The 20,530-nt window shown below is 50.6% G+C and overlaps 1 protein-coding gene across 1 annotated transcript in view; it reads left to right on the forward strand.

Annotated features, from left to right (window-relative positions):
• The first annotated feature begins 378 nt into the window (after nt 1-378).
• LOC127579335 (glutathione hydrolase 1 proenzyme-like) overlaps nt 379-20,530 on the forward strand; it is a 67,041-nt gene continuing 46,889 nt past the window's right edge. Inside the window, exons 1-3 of the mRNA XM_052032059.1 lie at nt 379-534; nt 7,490-7,654; nt 9,251-9,381. Of these exons, the coding sequence (XP_051888019.1) occupies nt 7,491-7,654; nt 9,251-9,381 (295 nt within the window). The 5' untranslated portion in view covers nt 379-534; nt 7,490. The remainder of the gene's footprint in view (nt 535-7,489; nt 7,655-9,250; nt 9,382-20,530) is intronic.

Raw genomic sequence — 20,530 nt, forward strand, 5'->3', positions numbered from 1 at the left:
TGGGTGTCAGTGGGTATCAGTGGGTGTCACTGTATCAGTGGGTGTCAGTGGATGACAGGGGGTGTCACTGGGTGTCAGTGGGTGTCACTGGGTGTCACTGGGTGTCATTGGGTGACGGTGGGTGTCAGTGGGTATCAGTGGGTGTCACTGTATCAGTGGGTGTCACTGGGTGTCACTGGGTGACAGTGGGTGTCAGTGGGTATCAGTGGGTGTCACTGTATCAGTGGGTGTCAGTGGATGACAGCGGGTGTCACTGGGTGTCACCAGGAGTCAGTGGTAATCTCTGGATGTTGACACAGTCCTTGAAGGGTCTGCCCCATATGTAGCTGGCAACTGTGTCAGAGACACACACACTCCCCCAGCTCAGGAAATGCTGTCTGGGTGTGGTTTAACTAGCAGCAAGTTCAGGAGCTGACGCCAATCCTCTCTGCTTCATTGTAACTCATTCATCATCAGCGAGTTCGGGCAGGAATTCAGCCTTCGCACCAACAGCCTTGTGGTTGGAGGGATCGCAGAGCACCGAGGAAGTCTGAGGTGAGTGAGCCCACCTGTCGGTTGCAGGTGGGTGATAGGAACACCGGCCGGGCAGTGCTGGTGTCGGGAAGCTGCAGGGATTAGCTGGCACTGGGGATGTGAGTGCTCCCTGGAGCAGACCGTGGCTGCAATGGGTGTGATACCACGGGTAGTACCAAAGGACCAGTTTGTGTACCGTTGGCAAGTACAGGACAGGTCTGTGTACCATCAGAAAGTACAGGACAGGTCTGCATACCATCAGAAAGTACAGGGCAGGTCTGCATACCATCAGAAAGTGCAGGACAGCCATTTATCTGCCTCCGCTAACCGTGTGATTGCCTTTGTTACATTAATGGCCAAGCAATCCATTTTGCTTAAATGGAAGGATCCAATACTCCCTACTACGTTTCAATGGTTCTCTCAAACTATATCATGTTTAAACTTGGAAAAAATTAGGAGTGGTACTGTCGATCCTTCGCTTAAATTTGAGGAAGTTTGGAGTCCATTTATTCAATATTTTCACATGATATAGATCCCCTTATAATAATCTTTCAATTTAGAGGAACTGAGTTGATGATGTAATATTGCTCTGTTTCTATTGAGAAATTTTAGTCCAGTTTTTTCTCTGTTTTTTTAAAAAATTTTTTCTTTAGCTTAGTTTGGTTTAATATATTGTTTATAATTTTTCTTATTGTTTTGGGGATTTTTTTTCCTTTTATATTTTATAATAAATCTTTTTCTTTTATATTATATTCATTCACTAACAGATCGTTGGATCTACAGATTTTTTTAGACTTTATTGTTCTTTATGATTATCCATGTCATGACTGTTCTCCTGATCTCTTTGTATTACATGTACAAACATTGATATATTCATCTGTATTAATTTGAAAACTAATAAAAAAATTGAAAAAAAAAGAAAGTGCAGGACAGGTCTGTGTGCAATCAGCAAGTACAGGACTAGTCTGCACACTATCAGTGGGACGGTAGTGCTAACGTTTCTGTATGAAGGACTGTGTGGTTTTCACTGAGCTGAAGTCCCAGTGTGTTACGGGCTGTTACAGGCACTGTGGGTTTACATTGACATTTCCACCCTGGCAAAGACTCTGGCTGTCTACCCTTTCTGTGCCTCTCGTCATATTATAAACCTCTATCAGGTCACCCCTCAGCCTCCAATGCTCCAGAGAAAACAATCCTAGTTTTTCAGACGTCTCCTTGTAGCTAATACTCTCTAATCCAGGCAACATCCTGGTGAACCTCTTGGTATTGGTATTGGTATTGGTTTATTATTGTCACTTGTACCAAGGTACAGTGAAAAACTTGTCTTACAAACCGACCATACAGGTCAATTCATTACACAGTGCAGTTACATTGGGTTAGTACAGAGTGCATTGAGGTAGTACAGGTAAAAACAGTAACAGTACAAAGTGTCACAGCTACAGAGAAAGTGCAGTGCAATAAGGTGCAAGGTCACAACAAGGTAGATCGTGAGGTCAGAGTCCATCTCATTGTATAAGGGAACCGTTCAATAGTCTTATCACAGTGGGATAGAAGTTGTCCTTAAGCCTTGTGGTACGTGCCCTCAGGCTCCTGTATCTTCTACCCGATGGAAGAGGAGAGAAGAGAGAATGTCCCGGGTGGGTGGGGTCTTTGATTATACTGGCTGCTTCACCAAGAAAACGAAAGGTAAAGAGTCCAAGGAGGGGAGGCTGGTTTCCGTAATGCGCTGGGTTGTGTCCACAACTCTCTGCAGTTTCTTGCGGTCCTGGGCAGAGCAGTTGCCATACCAAGCCGTGATACATCCAGGTAGGATGCTTTCTATGGTGCATCGATAAAAGTTGGTGAGAGTCAAAGGGGACAAACCAAATTTCTTTAGCCTCCTGAGGAAGTAGAGGCGCTGGCGAGCTTTCTTGGCTTACAGGCAGTTGTCTCAGCTTACAACAGGATCGAGATCAACTGCGAAAGTGGGCCAGGGACCGGCAGGTGGAATTTAACTTGGACAAGCGTGAGGTGATGCTTTTTGGGAAGTTAAACCAGGGCAGGGCTTACATCGTGAATGACAGGGTCCTGGAGTGTGTTGTAGAACAGAGAGATCTAGGGGTGCAGGTACATCATTCCCTGAAAGTGGTGACACAGGTAGACAAGGTGGTGAAGGTGGCATTTAGCACGCTGGCCTTCAACAGTCAGGGCACTGAGTAATGGAATTGGGACGTCATGATACAGCTGTACAAGATGTCGGTGAGACCACACTCTGTTTGAGTTAGGGAGGGTGCAGAAAATGTTTGGAAGGATGTTGCTAGGACTGGAGAGCTGGAGTTATAGGGAGTGTAGGAGGCAGAGGGGTGACCTTATAGAGGTTTATAAAATCATGAGGGGCATCGATAAGGTGGATCGTCACAGTCTTTTCCCCAGGGTAGGGGAGTCTAAAACTAGAGGGCAAAGGTTTAAAGGGGATCTGAGGGGCAAGATTTTCACCCAGAGGGTGGTGGGTGTGTGGAACGAGCTGCCAGAGGAAGTGGTAGAGGTGGGTACAGTTATGACATTTAAAAGACGTTTGGACAGGTTCATGGAGGGGAGACATTTGGAAGGATCTGGGTCAAACACAGTAAAATGGGACGAGCTGAGGTAGGCACTTTGGCCATCATGGACGAGTTGGGCTGAAGGGCCTGTTTCCACGCTGTATAACTCTGACTTTTAGGACTCATTAAGCACCTCACCCACTTCTGGCTCCATGCATTAATTCTCTCCTTTGCCCATGAGTGGACCTACCCTTTCCCAGCTCCCCTCTTGCTCCTGATATACGTATAAAATGTGGAGGGAGTTTCCTTAATCCTACTTGCCAAGGACATTTCTTGGGACCTTTTAGCCCTCCTAATGTCTTCTTTCTTTTCTGCTTCCTTGATGTTTGTCGTCTTTGTCTAATTTCACCTTTCATATGCTTCCTTTTCCTTTTTGACTGAACTTCCAATATCTCTTGTCATCCATGGTTCCCGAACCTTGTTGTCCTTACCTTCTACGCGCACATGCTGGTCATTAAGCAACTGGCCTTTAAAAGCCTCCCACATATCAGCTGTAGATTTGCCGTCAAGGAGCCTCAAACTTAAATCCTCTTGCAATAAAGGCCAACACACCAATGTTGTATGAAATCACGAAGGGCATAGATAGGGTGAATGCTCTCAGACTTTTTCCCAGGGTTGGGGAAATCAAGGGCTGCACAGTAGTGTAGCGGTTAGCGTGACGCTATTACAGCGCCAGCGATCGGGTTTCGATTCCCGTCGCTGTCTGTAAGGAGTTTGTACGTCCTCCCGCATCTGCGTGGGTTTCCTCCGGGTGCTCCAGTTTCCTCCCACATTCCAAAGATGTACGGGTAGGTTAATTCGGGTTTTAAAAAAATGGGCGGCGTGGACTCGTTGGGCCGGAAGGGCCTGTTACCACGCTGTAAGTAAAAAAATATCAAAACTAGAAGGCATAGTTTTAAGGTGAGAAGGGAGAGATTTAATAGGAACTTGAGGGGCAACTTTTTTACACAAAGGGTGGTATGTATGCGGAACGAGCTGCCAGAGGACGGGGCTGAGACAATGGCAACTTTTAAAAGACAGTTGGACAGGTACATGGATTGGAAAGGTTTAGAAGGTTATGGGCCAAACACTGGCAAATGGGACTAGCTTGCACGGGATATCTTGGTCAGCATGGGCCAGTGGGGCCGAAGGGCCCGTTTCTGTGCTGTATGACTTTGTGACTAATTGCCTTCCTAATTGCTTGCTGAACTTAAGCCCTAACTTCCAGTAGAAGGAGACTCAGGTCCCTCTGAACACCTTTCAATGTCTCCCCATTTAAAAATATTCCACTTTTTTTTTAAACCCATGGAAAACTTCATAATTTTCCAAATTTCTGCTTGCCGATCATCCAAGTCATTCATTGTACACAAACTTGCAGTGACCTAGGGTGTGCTTTGCTTGTGTGGGTGTAGACACACAGTAGAAATGCCTCTTATCTTTTCTTACATTTGTGTAATGGAACTCGTTGTAACAAGTTTAATTTACCAGATATCTCCAGTATGTTAGTGAGTGAATGAGAGGAAAGCTGAGACTTGAAGTGCTGTTTATCAAACTATTGGTTTATTGATATATTTATTGACACATGTACCGAGATACAGTGAAGAACTTCTGTTTGCATGCCATCCAGCCAGATCATTCCGTACATCAGTACATCGAGGTAGCGTAAAGAAAACCAGAATGAAGAATATAGTGTTTCAGCTAGAGAGAAAGTGCAGTGCAGGTAGCCAAAAAAAGTGCAAGGGCCACAGCAAGGTAGATTGAGAGATCAAGAGTTTATCTTTTAGCGTATGAGAGGTCTGTTAACAGATAAGGTAAAAGATAAGCTGTCCTTGAGTCTGGTGGTACGTGTTCTCAAGCTTTTGTATCTTCTGCCCAACGGGAGAAATCTGTGACTATGTTGGCTGTTTTCCCTAGACGGTGGGAAGTGTAGACAGAGTCATTGAAGGGGAGGCTGGTTTACCTGATGGACTGGGCTGTGTCCTCAGCTCTCTGCGGTTTCCTGCCGTCTCGGGCAGAGCAGTCGCTGTACCAAGCCATGATGCATCCGGATCGGACGCTTCCTCTGGTGCATCGATAAAAGTTGGTGAGTGTCAATGGGGACACGCTGAATTTCCTTAGCCTCCTGAGGAAGTCGAGGCGCTGGTGAGCTTTCTTGGCCATAGTGCCAACGTGGCTGGACCAGGACAAATTGTTGGTGATACTTACACCTATGACTGAATTGAATACCGAACGGTGGACAGGCTCCCTCCCAGCAGACATGTGCCAAAACTTGGCGAGCAGTGTACTCCATGGGAGAACGTATGATGGGACCCATGACTCCTGGGCCATTAGATTTTCAGGCCGGTAACCTGTCCACTGGAGAGAGTTCAAACAGGGGGTGCTTGGCAGGCTCACCAGGAAGACGAGAGTAAGGATGTCTTTGTGACTCATTGGTGACGAGGGAAGCAGACTGAGCCACGTGAGGCTCTGGAGGTGCATCCGCTGTGTTACTCCTCAGGGCAGCCCCGCCCACCCATGGGACAATCGACCGTTACCGGTCTGCGCTCGCACCAGGGGCTGGGAGGACACTCCGATATTTTACCCAGCCGGAACCGCCAGCCCGCAGGCATGAGGCGGGTGACAGGATCATTTGTGGGGTCCGGCGAGCAGCTGCTGTGTGGGACGGAGCGAGCCCTGGGAACGTGCTGCAGGCCGGCCCGACCGCGAGGGCGGGCGGGAGATGTCGGGTGGTCAACAGCGGGGGGGAATGGGGAGGGGGGTGGGGTCGGGGGGAACAGGCGGGGCGGGGGGAAGTTACCAGTACTGTGGGTGCGGACCGAGAGACTGAGGAAGAACTGCCCCACGTCCGGGGACCTGGGTCGGGCAATCCTTTCCACAAACAGTGCCCGAGGGAAGGGGCCGCCAGTGGTCCCAGCACCACTGAACACGCCACGGCTGATGGCAACCCAGGCCAACTGTGTGGAGGGACCCCCAGTGTGTACCAATGTGGAAGATAGCTGGGAATGCAAGGGTTAACAACAGGCAGTGTAAGGGTTAATAGTATGCTCTTTAGTATGGTTCTCACTAAGAAAGGTTTCTCAAGGAATGATCTCGTTATGGTGTGATTTAGTTATGTCTAGTTTTAATAGCAGGTGAAGGTGGGAAGTAGTTTTTTTTACCTATATCTTGTTATGTTCGAAACATTATGTAAACAATTGGTTGTGTAAGAGTAGTTTCTCACCTAGCTTTCCCACGAGAAAGGGTATAAAAATACGCTGTAGCCGAGCCTTCTTTGAGTGGGTTTCAGTATAGAGTTAGAGTTACATGGTTTACTCTGTCTCTTTATTTTCCCACTCCCGCTAGCGAAAGCTAATAAAGCATTTATCGTAAGTTCTTTGGTTCTGCTGTTGTCTGACTCTTCCCAGAAGCGCGGGTCGGCTTTGACACCCAGGCCAAGGCCCTGGGGCAAGGGCAGCTTGTGACATTTCACCCTGACCCGGGGACAACAGGTGAGAGTTTCCCTGAAGCAGGTCACCGATCCCCAGGTGGGACACTTCAGACCATCGAGTGCAGGAAGTCTGCAGGGAGAGCGGCCAGGAGGTGCTCCCTGGAGAAGGAAGGGAGAGGGACCAGCAGAGTTCACTGACTGTTGGTAACACACAGCTCACTGTGGCACCAAGCAGGGCTGGACTGTTGGTGGGGAGGGCGGGGTGGGGTCAGCCCACTGTAGCAACACTGCCTCGCTCTCCCCGAGGCCTGACTGTAATAGAAACCTCACTGTTAAGTTAACGATCCACCACTCCGGGGCTTAGAGACTTCCAGAGATTCACTACCACGGGAGCACGGATCCTCGTTTCCTCACGTTGCAGGGATGTTTTTACTGCTGTGTGGGATTTAAAGGGCCACTCACACATTGTGCGCTGACTCCCCCAGAGGCCACTGGTTCAGGACCGTGCACCTTTTGACCCCAGCGCCTTCAGGTGAAAGACTGACCGCCAAAACCACACTGAGAGACTTCAATAACTGCTGCTTCTGTGAGTTGTGAGTTGTGGAGAGCGAACCCGAGGAAGGAATCCCCCGGCGATGTCCTTAGATCCTGCACTGATCAGCTGGCGGGGGTATCTGCATACATTTTTTCTCTCTCCCTACTCAAATCTGAAGACAACGATCACCCCTGATCTATGCTCACCCCTGGAACATCTGGCTAACAAAGACACCAAACAACCCCTTGATGTCGACCCTGCCAAGACCTGTCAGGATCTTGTATGTTTGAATCTAATCCCCTCTCGCTTAACCCAACTCTGTTCCTTTGTAGTCCCCTTGTGTCCTCTTGACCACTTCTTTCCTGCCTATCTCTGTGTTAGCAGCAAAGTTCATGCCAGGAGCCTTCAGCTTCGGAGATCGTGCCAGCTCTGAACCTCTCCCCTTGCTTCCTCTAGCATGAAGCACAAATGGAAGGGAATCTTAGTGGCAGTGGTGCTGGTGGTGATCCTCGCCGTATCACTGGGCCTGTACTTTGGGTTGAGGCCCCAGGAGTTGGCGGCCCATTCCTATGCCAGAGCTGCTGTCGCCACGGATGCAGCAAAGTGTTCTGAGGTTGGCAGGTGAGTCTCCGCTGGGTCCTTGCCTTGTTGTGCTTCTCGATTATATCAAGGGGTGTAGAACCCAGCCACTCGCAGCTGACGGCTGTAGTGCTCCTGCTCGCGCCTCCTTGCCATCTAATCTGCCAGCCCGCTGCGGGCCTCTGAGAACTCCCAAACAGCGCGGCGTTCTCCTGAACTCCGGTTTAATTCCCATTTGTAGAAGGAGAAAGTTAATGGTTCATGTCTGGGACCCTTTGTCAGAACTGGGGAAGAGAGGAACACGGGTTAGTTTTTAGTAGGAGGGAAGGAATGGGTAGAATAAAGGGAGTATCTCTGGTAGGCTGAGACCAATCACATTAAACTCCATTGTGTGTTTTATTGGTGAGTCTGTGGGATGTGCCCAACAGGCCAGACTATGGGAAAAGTAATGGAAAGAGAAATGGCCAGTTCTGATCCAGGCAGAGAGAGAGTTACTTAAAGTTGGAGAATTCTACGTTGTGTCCAGAAGGTTGCAACAAGCCCAGACAGAAGATGAATTGTTGTTCATCCAGCAAGTCTTGGGCCTTGCTGTACCAAGGAGGCAGTGAGGAAGTAGGATGGTGAATTAATGCGGTGGGCACCAGGAAGCTCAGGGTCACCCCTGTGGACTGAACACTGACGTTCCACAAAGCGACCGCCATTAGAAGATACCACACTGCCAGCTCCGATGTGATCCCACCACCGTCACGGCTTCCCCTCTTCCCACCTTTCTGCAGAGACCACTGGTCCAATCACCCCTCCCTGACCCCTGGCACTTACCCCTGCAGTCGAAGGAGGTGCAACACCTGTCTCTACACCTCCTCCCTCACCACCGTCCAGGGACGTGAACAGCCTTCCAGGTGAGGCGGAGAGTCACGTACACCCCCTCCAACCTGACCCGCTGCCTTCGGTGCTGCCTCCACGTGACCTCCTCCACGTAGGTGGGACATGAGGCCACCGTTTTGTGGAACTCCTGAGCTCTGTCTGCAACGGCCCCCGTGAGGTACCAGTTGCAACGCCATTTCAGCTCCCCTCCCCGTTCCCACACTGACCTGTCTCGCCTTGGCCGTCCCCACCGCCGGGGTGAGGCCAAACCCAAACTCGGGCTGACATTACACTTGGGCAGCTTACAACCTGCTGGTACAAACACTTGGATTTCCCACCTTCAGGCAACCCCCTGCCCAGGTGTCCCCCTCCCACTGGTCCCCCAAGGTCTCTCTCCCTTTGTCCACCCCCCCCCCACCCACCCTCGTTACCAAGTCTCGTTACCCTCCCCCACCCAGTGCCATCCGCCCGTCAGCTCCCACCTCACCTGATTCCACCCTTTGGCTTCCAGACCCCACCTCACCCCTTTGTTCCCTCTACACTCCCTGAAGCAGGCGTTCGACTGTCCGACCATAGCCATAGCTACCACCGGCGGTCCCCTTGCTCACTTCCCCCCACCCCCACAGACTCTGCCCGACCCGCTGAGTTCCTCCAGCAGGGTGTGTTTTGCTGGGGATTCCAGCGTTTGTGCTCTCCCGGGTCTCCTGTTCCTCCGACTGTCTCTTGAGGCTGTAGCCGGGGCATTGCCACAGACTGACTCTGCTTGTGTCGTAGGGACTTCCTGCAGCAGGGAGCATCTGCAGTCGACGCTGCCATCGCCTGCATGCTCTGCAACGGGCTCTTCAACGCACACAGCATGGGGATTGGGGGAGGCTTCTACATGACCATCTACGACGCACAGACAGGTAGGTGCTCCCGGCTCCGGGTCCGTCCCTGCCACTGCTTCCAACCGTTGACCAGCCCTCCTCCCCCTTCACCCCGAGACAGGCCGACTGCACCACCCGTCCTGGGGCGGCGGTTGTAGGGGCCCCCAACCGCTCGCTGCAGGCTTGCGCTCCCTGATCCCTGGGCTGCCGGCGTCCTTGTGGCTGGGAAGTGGGAGGAAGCAGGAATACCCTGCGCTAAAACCAGCTTCATACCTGGCGCCACGGGAATGTAAGCACCAGCTGTCAGGAGATTGTCTGCACAGCCCACAGGTAATTGCAGGTGGGATCAACCAGATGAGGGCCTTTAGTTACCTGGATAGACAGGAGAAACTGGGTCTGTTCTCCATGGAGACACAAGAGACCCAGTCCTGATGAAGGGTCTTGACCCCAAACGTCGACCGTCCATTTCCCCCCCACAGCTGCTGCCTGACCTGCTGAGTTCCTCTAGCATCTTCTTTGTTGCTTCCTGTTCTCCTTGGATCTGAGGAGGTTGAAAAGGGATCTGACGGAGACATTTAAAATCATGGTGGAGCCGGAGAGGAACTGTGGACATTGGTGGAGGGGTCAGGAACCAGGCGACCAGAGAACGAAGGCGATTGGTAAAGGAGCAGAACCAACCTCAGGAGAGGGTTCTTAAGAGAGCACGGGTTGGGGCGTGGGCCGCAGTAAGGGATGACGGGATCGCAGTACTGAGAAGGGAGCTGGATCGCGTCTGATGGGAGGGAATGTGCAAGGCGAGAGGACAGCTGGTGGTTCTGACTTGGAGACGGAACAGAGTCAATGGCCGAATGGTATCCTTCCACACGAGAACCATTCCGCAAGCTGCCTTCTGCAGGGATGGTGCGGCCAGTGTCTCTGACCAAAGGGCGATCGGCTCCCCGTCAGCACGTGGACAAACGCGGGCAGGCAGAGGCGTGAGCAGTGGACCGGAGGGCCACAACGTGAAGCGGGGTGGTGCCGTGGTTATACGGTCCTTACACCAGGCGTGGTGTCGGGAAGAGCGGCCCTCAGACCGAGGGGAATGTGGTCTGTCTCCCCCAGACAAGGTGGGTTAAAAGGCGGTTTGATTTTTTGACGTTTGAAGGGAGTTGTTCGGCCGAAGCCCTGAGACTGGTGCACCCGGCCTGCGTGGACTTTGTGTCAAGGGATGTGGGAACGTGACCTGTGCCAAAGAGATCAGTGGTGCAGAGCAGTGGAGGATGCAACTCAGGAGGCATTGGAGACACCAGAGATTCTGCTGGTGTTGGAATCTGGAGCAACACACACAAAATGCTGGAGGAACTCAGCAGGTCAGGCAGCATCCACAGAGGGAAATAAACAGCCGACGTTTCGGGCTGAGACCCTTCATCTGGACTGGAAAGGAAGAGGGCAGAAGCCAGAATGATGGGGGGGGGGGGGTGGAGGAGGAGCACACTCAGGCAGGGGACAGGTGAGTCCAGGTGAGGGGGGGAGCGGGGGGAGTAGGTTGGTGGGGGAGGGGGAGGGGGAGATGTAATAAACTGAGAGGTGACAGGTAGAAGAGGCCGATGGCTGAAGAAGGAATCCGGTAGGAGAGGGCAGTGGACCATTGAGTAAAGGATGGGGGAGAGGAGATGGGCAGGTCATCAAGGCAGGGGAAGGGAGCCATGGGAATAAGGGAAGACAAAGGAGTTGGGGGGGGGGAGGGGGGGGGAAGGGAAGTAAAAGAAGGGGAGGGGTTACCGGAAGTTGGAGAAATCGATGTTGAGGCCATCAGGTTGGAGACTCCCAAGGCGGAATATGAGGTGTTGTTCCTCCAACCTGCGCCTGGCCTCAACGTGGCAGTAGAGGAGGCCGTGGACAGACACGTCAGTGTGGGAGTGGGATGTGGGATGTGGGATTGGACAAGCATCGCATTGGACAAGTCCATAAGACCTTCAGGTGGGATTCGGTCTCCATGGTGATCTGGGTCCCTCTATGCCTCAGCTGCTGGTTAGGACCCGGTGACGGTGAATGTTTTGGAGCCAGGTTATAACCTCCCGATCACTGAGCTGGGGACACCGGAGAGACCCCACCCCATCGTATGACTTCCTTGCTGCACTCAGTGCCAGGAGTTGATGCGAGGTGGCTGGTCCCATCAGTTGATGGGTGTTCAGGGTGGTTCCACGCGTTTGGTGGTGAGAGCTTTATTTGGGACACCATCTGAGACCGTCACCGTTCCTCGCCACCCTCGTTCGGGACAGCGGCGAGTGACTGCGCAGGCGCGTGACGTCACCCGGAAGCGCGCGGGCGATTTAAAAAGCAGACGAGCATATCTAGCGGGCAGCGTCGGAGCGGGCAGCTGAGTGTGAGGGAGCAGAGTGGGTTCGGCTTTGGCTCAACGGGCTTCGGCGAGAGCGGGAAAGAGGCGAGATTATAGAGAGGGGTGAGTTATTAGTTTAGTTTAGTTTAGTTTAGTGTTGAGCTCAGTGATATTCAGCAGTATGCATCTGGGATTAGTGTTGTGTTTGGAGTGTCAGATGTGGGGCCCCTGGGAGACAACCAGACTCCCTGATAACTACATCTGCGCGAAGTGCACCGAGATGCGGCTCCTCAAGGAACGGATTGAGAGTCTGGAGCTGCAGCTCGATGACCTTCGTTTGGTTAGGGAGAGCGAGCAGGAGATAGATAGGAGTTATAAAGATTATGTAGACAGCACCTCAGTGGCAGTCCCCCTCAAAAACCGATATCTCATTTTAGATTCGGTTGGAGAGGATGACTTCATAGAGGAAGACCTCAGCAGCCAGGACCTTGGCACCGTGTCTGATACTGTGGTCCAGCAGAGGAAGAGACATGCAGTGGTTATTGGGGATTCGATAGTAAGGGGTACGGATAGGAGATTCTGCGATAGCGATAATGAGTCTCGGATGGTGTGTTGCCTCCCTGGTGCCAGGGTACGGGATATCACAGACCGTGTCGAGAATATTCTGAGGGGGGAGGGTGAGCAGCCAGAAATCTTGGTACATGTAGGTACCAATGATGTAGGTAGGAAAAGAGAAGAGGTCCTGAAGGAGGAATACAAGGCATTAGGGAGAAGGTTGAAAAGTAGGACCTCAAGGGTAGTAATCTCAGGACTACTACCCGTGTCGCGTATCAATGACAGGAAGAATAGAAAGCTCTGGCAGTTAAATGCGTGGCTGAGTGACTGGTGCAAGGGGCAGGGCTTCAGATTCTTGGATACCTGGGACCTTTTTTGGGGGAGGCAAGACCTATTTGCTAAGGATGGGTTGCATCTAAACTCCAAAGGGTCCAATATCCTGGCGGGAATGTTTAATTTAGTTGTAGGGGAGGGTTTAAACTGATCTGGCAGGGGGATGGTAACCAGGATGCTAGGTTACAAGATGCTAAGGTGAGGGAGAAAGTGTATAGAAACGAATCCATTGAGGATGGCAAGAATGACAGGCAGGTGATAAGTCAGGATAATTTACTGAATAATAGAAGTACAACAAATCCGGATGTTAGGATACAGAATGTTAGGATCGGGGATGAGGATGTTCGGATACCGAATGTTAGGATAGGGGATGAGGTCTACACGAACATGTCTAAGATAGTAGGTAGCGAAGATAGTAAGAAGGATGGACAGGTAGAAAGTCAGGATAATCTGCTGATCAATAGAGGTACAATAAAATCAATAGCAGATACCAGTCTAAACATACTATATTTAAATGCACGTAGCATCAGGAATAAAGTAGATGACCTAGTGGCACAACTACAGGTTAATAAATATGACATCGTTGCAATCACTGAGTCGTGGCTTCATGATGGATGTGATCGGGAACTGAATGTCAAGGGGTATACAGTATATAGGAAGGATAGGAGGGTAGGCAGAGGGGGTGGTGTGGCCATGATGGTTAGTAGCAATATAAAATCAATAGAAAGGAAGGACATTGGGTCAGAGGAGGTGGAATCCTTATGGGTGGAGCTGAGAAATAGCAAGGGTAAAAGAACAATAATAGCAGTCATATATAGGCCCCCGAACAGCAGTCAGGAAGTGGACCATAAGTTGCAGATTGAGATAGAAAAAGCGTGTCAGAGTGACAATGTGAAGATAATTATGGGGGATTTTAACATGAAGGTGGACTGGGAAATGCAGCAAGGTGGTAGTACTCAGGAGAGTGAGTTTGTGGAATGTCTAAGGGATGTTTTTCTGGAGCAACTTATTGAGGAGCCCACCAGGGGATCGGCTGTTTTGGATTGGGTGCTGTGTAGTGAACCCGAGGTGATTAGGGAACTAAAGGTAAAGGAACCACTGGGAACAAGTGATCACAATATGATTGAGTTTAGTTTCAAGTTTGAGAAGGAGAAGCTGATAACTGGTGTATCGATATTTCAGTGGAATAAGGGAAATTACAAAGGTATGAGAGATGAGTTGGCCCAAATTGATTGGAGGAGTAAGTTAGCTGAAGGGACGGCAGAGGAAAAATGGAAGAAATTTCTACAGGAAATAAGGACAATGCAGGACAGATATATTCCAAGAAAAAAGAAGGTTTTGAATGGAAAAAAGGCACAGATGTGGATAACGAGGGAGGTGAAGGATAAAATAAAAGCAAAAGGGTCGGCGTACAAAGTAGCAAAAATTAGTGGGAAAACAGAAGATTGGAACGATTTTAAAAATCTGCAGAGAGAAACTAAGGTGGTCATTAGGAAAGCAAAGATGAGTTACGAAAGGAAGCTGGCGGACAACATTCGGAAGGATTCTAAGAGTTTTTTTAAATACATAAGGAATAAAAGAGAGACACGGGTTGACATAGGACCAATTGATAACGGTGCAGGAGGTATTATAATGGATGATAGTGAGATGGCAAGGGAATTGAATGAATATTTTGCATCGGTCTTCACCGTGGAGGACATAAGCAATGTGCCCGTTAGTCAGGAGTCTCACGAATTGGAGCTGAGTTCAATTGAGATTAATAGGGAGAAGGTGCTTGGAAAACTAAAGGGGCTTAAGGCTGATAAGTCTCCCGGACCGGATGAGGTGCATCCCCGGGTTCTGAAGGAGGTGGCTGTGGAGATAGCGGAGGCATTGGCGATTATTTTTCAGGAATCGATAGATTCTGGCATGGTTCCGGAGGACTGGAGGGTAGCAAATGTAGTTCCGTTGTATAAGAAAGGTGGGAGGCAGCCCAAAGGCAATTACAGACCTATTAGTCTGACGTCAGTGGTGGGAAAATTATTGGAGTCTATCCTCAAGGAGGAGGTTACCGAATACCTAGAGGCGCAAGGCAAGATAGGACCTAGTCAACATGGTTTTGTGAAGGGGAGGTCCTGTCTGACCAACCTATTGGAGTTTTTTGAAGAAATCACAGGTAGGGTGGATAAGGGAGAGGCGGTAGATGTTGTGTATTTAGACTTTCAAAAGGCCTTCGATAAGGTGCCTCACAAGAGACTGATTAATAAGATGAGAGGTCATGGAATTATGGGCAGGGTAGCAAAATGGGTGGAGAATTGGCTGGTTGGCAGGAAGCAAAGGGTGGAAATAAAAGGATCTCGTTCTGGTTGGTTACCGGTTACTAGTGGTGTGCCGCAAGGGTCGGTGTTGGGGCCTCTCCTTTTTACCTTGTACATCAATGATTTGGATGATGGAATAAATGGTTGTGTGGCTAAGTTTGCGGATGACACCAAGATAAGTGGAGGAGTAGGGAGCATAGAGGAAATAGAAAGAATGCAGAGGGACCTAGACAGTTTAGGAGAATGGGCAAGGAAATGGCAGATGAGATTCAATGTTGAGAAATGTGCAGTTGTACACTTTGGAAGTAGAAATAAGCGGGTAGATTATTATCTAGAAGGAGAGAAGATTGATAGTGCGGTAGTACAAAGGGACTTGGGGGTACTCGTATAAGATACCTTAAAAGTTAACCACCAGGTTGGATCGGTGGTTAAGAAAGCGAATGCTATGTTGGCATTCATCTCGAGAGGTATAGTGTATAAAAGTAAGGAAGTGTTGATGAGGCTCTACGGGGCACTAGTGAGGCCTCATTTGGAATACTGTGCGCAGTTTTGGGCCCCGCATCTTAGGAAGGATGTGCTGACGTTGGAGAGGGTTCAGAGGAGATTTACGAGAATGATTCCAGGAATGAAAGGGCTTAAGTATGATGAGCGTTTGTTGGCTCTTGGACTGTACTCGCTGGAGTACAGAAGGATGAGAGGGGACCTCGTAGCGACATTTAAAATGTTGACAGGTAAGGATAGAGTAGATGTGGCTAGGCTGTTTCCCTTGGTGGGCGTGTCCAGGACCAGAGGGCACAATCTTAGAATTAGAGGGTACAGTTTCAAGACAGAGATGAGGAGAAGTTTCTTTACCCAGAGGGTGGTGAAATTGTGGAACTCCTTGCCACGCACAGCAGTGGAGGCCAGATCAGTGGGGGTATTCAAGGAGGAGATAGACAGATATCTAAATAGTCAGGGTATCAAGGGATATGGGGATAAGGCTGGCAAATGGGATTAGAATAGTTTTTTTTTCTTCTCTCTCTTTTTTCCCACCCCATTTCTTTTTCCCTTTTCCTTGGAGCAGACTCGATGGGCCGAATGGCCTGCTTCTGCTCCCTTATCTTGTGATCGTCTCGGGGGTGATCTCGGACTGCCCGTCACCCTGCGGTACAATGGGCTGACAGAGGTGAGGCAGGTGTGGGAGTTTCCATCTCAGCGCAGACACCGTGACCCAGATTCTGAGCCCTCCAGAGTTTCTCCTTGACCCGACGTGTGGGAGCAGTTACAGAGCTTGCACGGGACCCCTGTGGTAATTTAACACAGTGGATATTCTGTAGACTAGTGGAAGCCCCTCTACCCCAGTGGAGAGGGTGGCCATCATCCCTCTCTGGGGAGTCACCATGCCCAGGAAGTCTGTGGCTTGTGAGGTGTTGACATGGTGGCTGAGTCATGCGCTAAATCAACACACAATCTGCTGGAGGAACTCAGCGGGTCGAGCAGCAGCTGTGGGGGGGGAGAATAGCTGACGTTTTGGGTCAAGACCCTGCATCAGGACTGACGTCCACTCCCCCCACTGACGCTGCCCGACCTGCTGAGTTCCTCCAGCAGATTGTGTGTTGCTCCAGATTCCAGCGTCTGCAATCTCCCGTATCTCCTTGAGCTAACTTAGACACCTGACTGGATAAAGTTTCTTCTGGGATGTCAGCTTGAACATTTTACCTTGGGACGTGGGCAACGTGAGTGAAGCCACTTGGCCGGCCCATGCTGAGAGCCCTCAGCAACACTGCACGTTCATCCCTCCCGCTGTGGCTTGGGCTGGCTGGGATCTGGGATCCTGGGGGCTTCACCCAGTGACGATGGAGAGACAACTAGATACCTCAAACTCAATGGAAAGGAAGGAACTTACACAGCAGTGGAGTACTTTGGAAATATGGTCTCCGCTATGATGCAATGAGGAGGGAGAACGTAGCGGTGTTGGCAGGGCACCGAGAGCAGCACTAGGATCGGGCTGAGTCAGGGACGGAGAGGGAAACGGGATTTAATGGTGCCAGTGGGTGACCCTTCCTCAAAACTGGGAACATGAGAAGATAAGCCTGCTCCAGCAGCAGAGAGGTGAAAGGTGTGGAGAGAACAAGGTGGGTCTGTGGTAGGTTGGACTGGGAGAACTCAGCTGACACTAATGTTACTGGGGCTTTCTGAGAAAGGCTGGGGAATGTGTGTTAATCACAGCTATCCATCTGTAAACACAGGAAGGCAGAAAATAAAAAATAGCATTGCTGAAACTGTGTGGTGTAAAGAGCAGGGCTAGAAACCCGAAATAAAAGTAAGCACTAGACAGAAAATTGATTAACGATTGGCTGGTTCTGACACAAACTGGAAAGATAAGACATTTTTATTGGTCACATGTACATCAAAACACACAGTGAAATGCATCTTTTTGCATAGTATGTTCTGGGGGCAGCCCGCAAGTGTCGCCACGCTTCTGGCACCAACATAGCACGCCCACAACTTCCTAACCCGCACATCTTTGGAATGTGGGAGGAAACTGGAGCACCCGGAGAAAACCCACGTAGACACGGGGAGAACGTACAAACTCCTTACAGATGGTGGCCGGAATTGAACCTGGGTTGCTGGCGCTGTAATAGCGTCACGCTGACCGCTATACAGAAAGGCTGGTTATCTGAAATTTTTAAACTCAATATTGAGGCTGCAGGCTGTAACTGGGGCAAGGCCAGTTGTAAAATCCATCAGGCAGCATGTGGCTTGGGAGCAGCTATTTGCAGCCAGCTTCCTGTGGGAGACATTCGGAAGTAAGAGAATGGGAGTATAGGGCCAACATGTTCCCACAAAAGTGAAGAGTAAGGGCAACAAGTCCAGGGAACCCTGGACATCAGGGGATGAAAGGGGCTGGCTACAGGGAAGGATACGGCAGGTATGGAGAACAGAAAGCAGGGAGGCCTTTCAGGAGTGTAGAAAGTAGAGGGGATAGACAGTTCACACAATAGCACTGGTGGACAGGATTAACAACATTCCCAAAACATTTCTGCAAATATACTAAGGGCAAGAGGAAAACCAAGGAAAGAGCAGGGCCTATTGGAGACCAAAGTGGCAATCTGAATCAGGTTTACTATCACTGATATACAAGGTGAAATGTGTTGTCTTGCGGCAGCAGTACAGTGCAAGGCATAAAGATCTGTAAACTACAATTAAATAGTGAAAAAAACTACTGAGGTAGCATTCATGGATCGTTCAGAGATCTGACGGTGGAGGGGAAGAAGCTGTTCCTGAATCATTGAGTGTGGGTCTTCAGGCCCTTGGACCTCCTCCCCGATGGTACGAGAAGAGGGCATGTCCCGGATGATGAGGGTCCTTAGTGATGGATGCTGCCTTCTTGAGGCACCATCTCTTGAAGACGTCCTTGATTGTGGGGAGGGTTGTGCCGTGATGGAGCTGGTTGAGTCTACAACCCTGTTGCGAAACAGGTACGAGGTCTCAAAGGACAAGGACTCTGAGCAGAGTCTTAGAGAGGAAGGATTTTATTTACAAAGACAAATGTGGGAAAAAGGTAACAGGGCAACACACACACATCAGTGATAGTGAGCGTGGGGAAATCACAACAAGGGTAAGGTACACACACAACGAACTGGGTACATACAATCAAGGAACAGTCAATACGATACCTGCCACCCTCAATTCAGTGCAGGCACATCTCTGTGCTACAGGGATATCCTAACTATTTTCCCTTAAGCAATGCACAGCTTACCTCAGCATCCCTCAGAGACATGAGGGAGAACTAAGCATGTGGCACTCTTTATACTGCTGGAGGGCTGGGGGGGTCCAGCCCAGGTAGTACAAACAGGCCAACGGCCCGGGGCCAGGTCCAGAGGTGTTTAAAGGGACCAATGGTCAGGTGTGCACTGATGGGCAGGGGTGGAGCCAAACCTTGATTGACAGTGGTGTGTCTTCTGACCATGTAGGGGCAGTGCTGTCCTCCGACCAGCTGGGGTCAGTGTTGTCATGTGACGGCCACAACCCTCCACAATACAATCCACCCCTCGGGAGTCACACCACCCGCCTATCGTTACATGAAGATAACTATTTCTAAGCCTAAAACTATATGTCAGTATACAGAACTAGTGAAAGGCAGACGTGCTCTGAATAACCTGGCAAGCACAGCATGATATACAGATAACGATGACAATGAGAACAAGAGCAGTTGCCCAGTGGGTGAGAGTTGCCCACCATCCCCCCAGAGACCCAAACAGCCACCAGTTTCCCCATGAGGTGTCGTGCTGGAGGAGCTGGTCCCTTGCTTTTTGAATTTTGGCCACCGAGTCCCGAATGTGAGCAGCCAAATGGTTGATGTTCCTTAACTCATCAGGGATAAAGGTGCAGCACTCCTTACCAATCACCGCACAGGTACCACCATCCGCAGCGAGTAGGTAATCCAGGGCCATTCGATTCTGCAGGGCAACCATCTGGACGGCCGTCAGCTCTGCCGCCGTCTGCGTCAGGGCGTCTTCGGCGTGTTGCAGTGCCACTGCCGTTTCGTTAGCCAGCGTCTCGAGCACGCTGGCCCTCTGGATGACCTCACGGGACAATTGGGCCATGCCATATGTAGGAAAGGCTATCATCCAAAACCTCTCCGCCTCTGTGATGGCCCACTTGTCCCGGTGGCCGGTGTACGCCGGGTGCTCCCCAAGGTCATCTAGAAGGTGAATATAGGGAAGCAGCAACTGTACCAGCTCGTGGGGAGCCACGGGTAGGCACAGTGACCACAAATCCAGTGGGTCCCATTCAAAGTCCAGGGAGCCCCCAACCTAGCGGCACCATCAGCAGTGGTCACTGAGGCACCCGGATACCAGTTTTGCTCGCAGTCGCTGTGGCCGACTGTAAGAGTGGGACCGTGCTCATTCTGGAGCCTGCACCAGCATTCCTTAGGCTTGCTCAGCGGCTGTGGAACGACCCGGAGAGTCGGGACTCAGGTGGAGGTCAAATTGTAGGGAGGAAAATACCAGTTCCTGAAACACGCACCCCATCGGGGATCGCTGGAAGAGATGTTACATAGTGGTGAGGGGAGTGGTGGGGGACTGCCATCTGGCCCAACCCCCGCCCCCAAACGGATATGCCAAAACCCACTGGAGCGAAAAGTCTATGTAAACAGTTCATTTGAAGAATCATCCAGGCGGATCGGCGTACGTTGCAGAGCTTCACCGGCGTGTGCTGGGGTTCGGACACAAATCCAGCAGTCTGATTTATCAGTGGTGCTGGCTAATTCATAAGCGACTCTGCGCCCTTGGATCTTCTGCCAGAGGCTCCATTCAGCTACCGTCTCACTGCCGACACCTGCAGTTCGAAAGGGACACCTGCCTGGCGGGGAGCAAATGGCAGTGCTTGTTCCACAGTTTGCTTTGCTGTTTCAAAAGCAGCCTGTTGTTCAGGTCCACATAAGAATGTGGCTTCTTTATGAGAGAAGAAGCTGTGGCAGATAGTGGGGCTATGAATATTTAAATCCACCACTGCATGCCAAGGCTTGTCCAGGCGCCCTGCAATGGCCTCAGTGATATCTCGGTATTCCCCCGGCATTCTGTACTGTCGGCTACAGACAACCTTGGAGGGAGGGGGAACAACAATTGGTTCCCATTTGGCCGCCCCGACCACGACTGTAGCCCGCGCGACCCCGAACGCAGACTTGCCCCGGTTA

Source organism: Pristis pectinata, chromosome 17 (assembly GCF_009764475.1).
Source record: "Pristis pectinata isolate sPriPec2 chromosome 17, sPriPec2.1.pri, whole genome shotgun sequence".
Lineage (NCBI taxonomy): Eukaryota > Metazoa > Chordata > Chondrichthyes > Rhinopristiformes > Pristidae > Pristis > Pristis pectinata.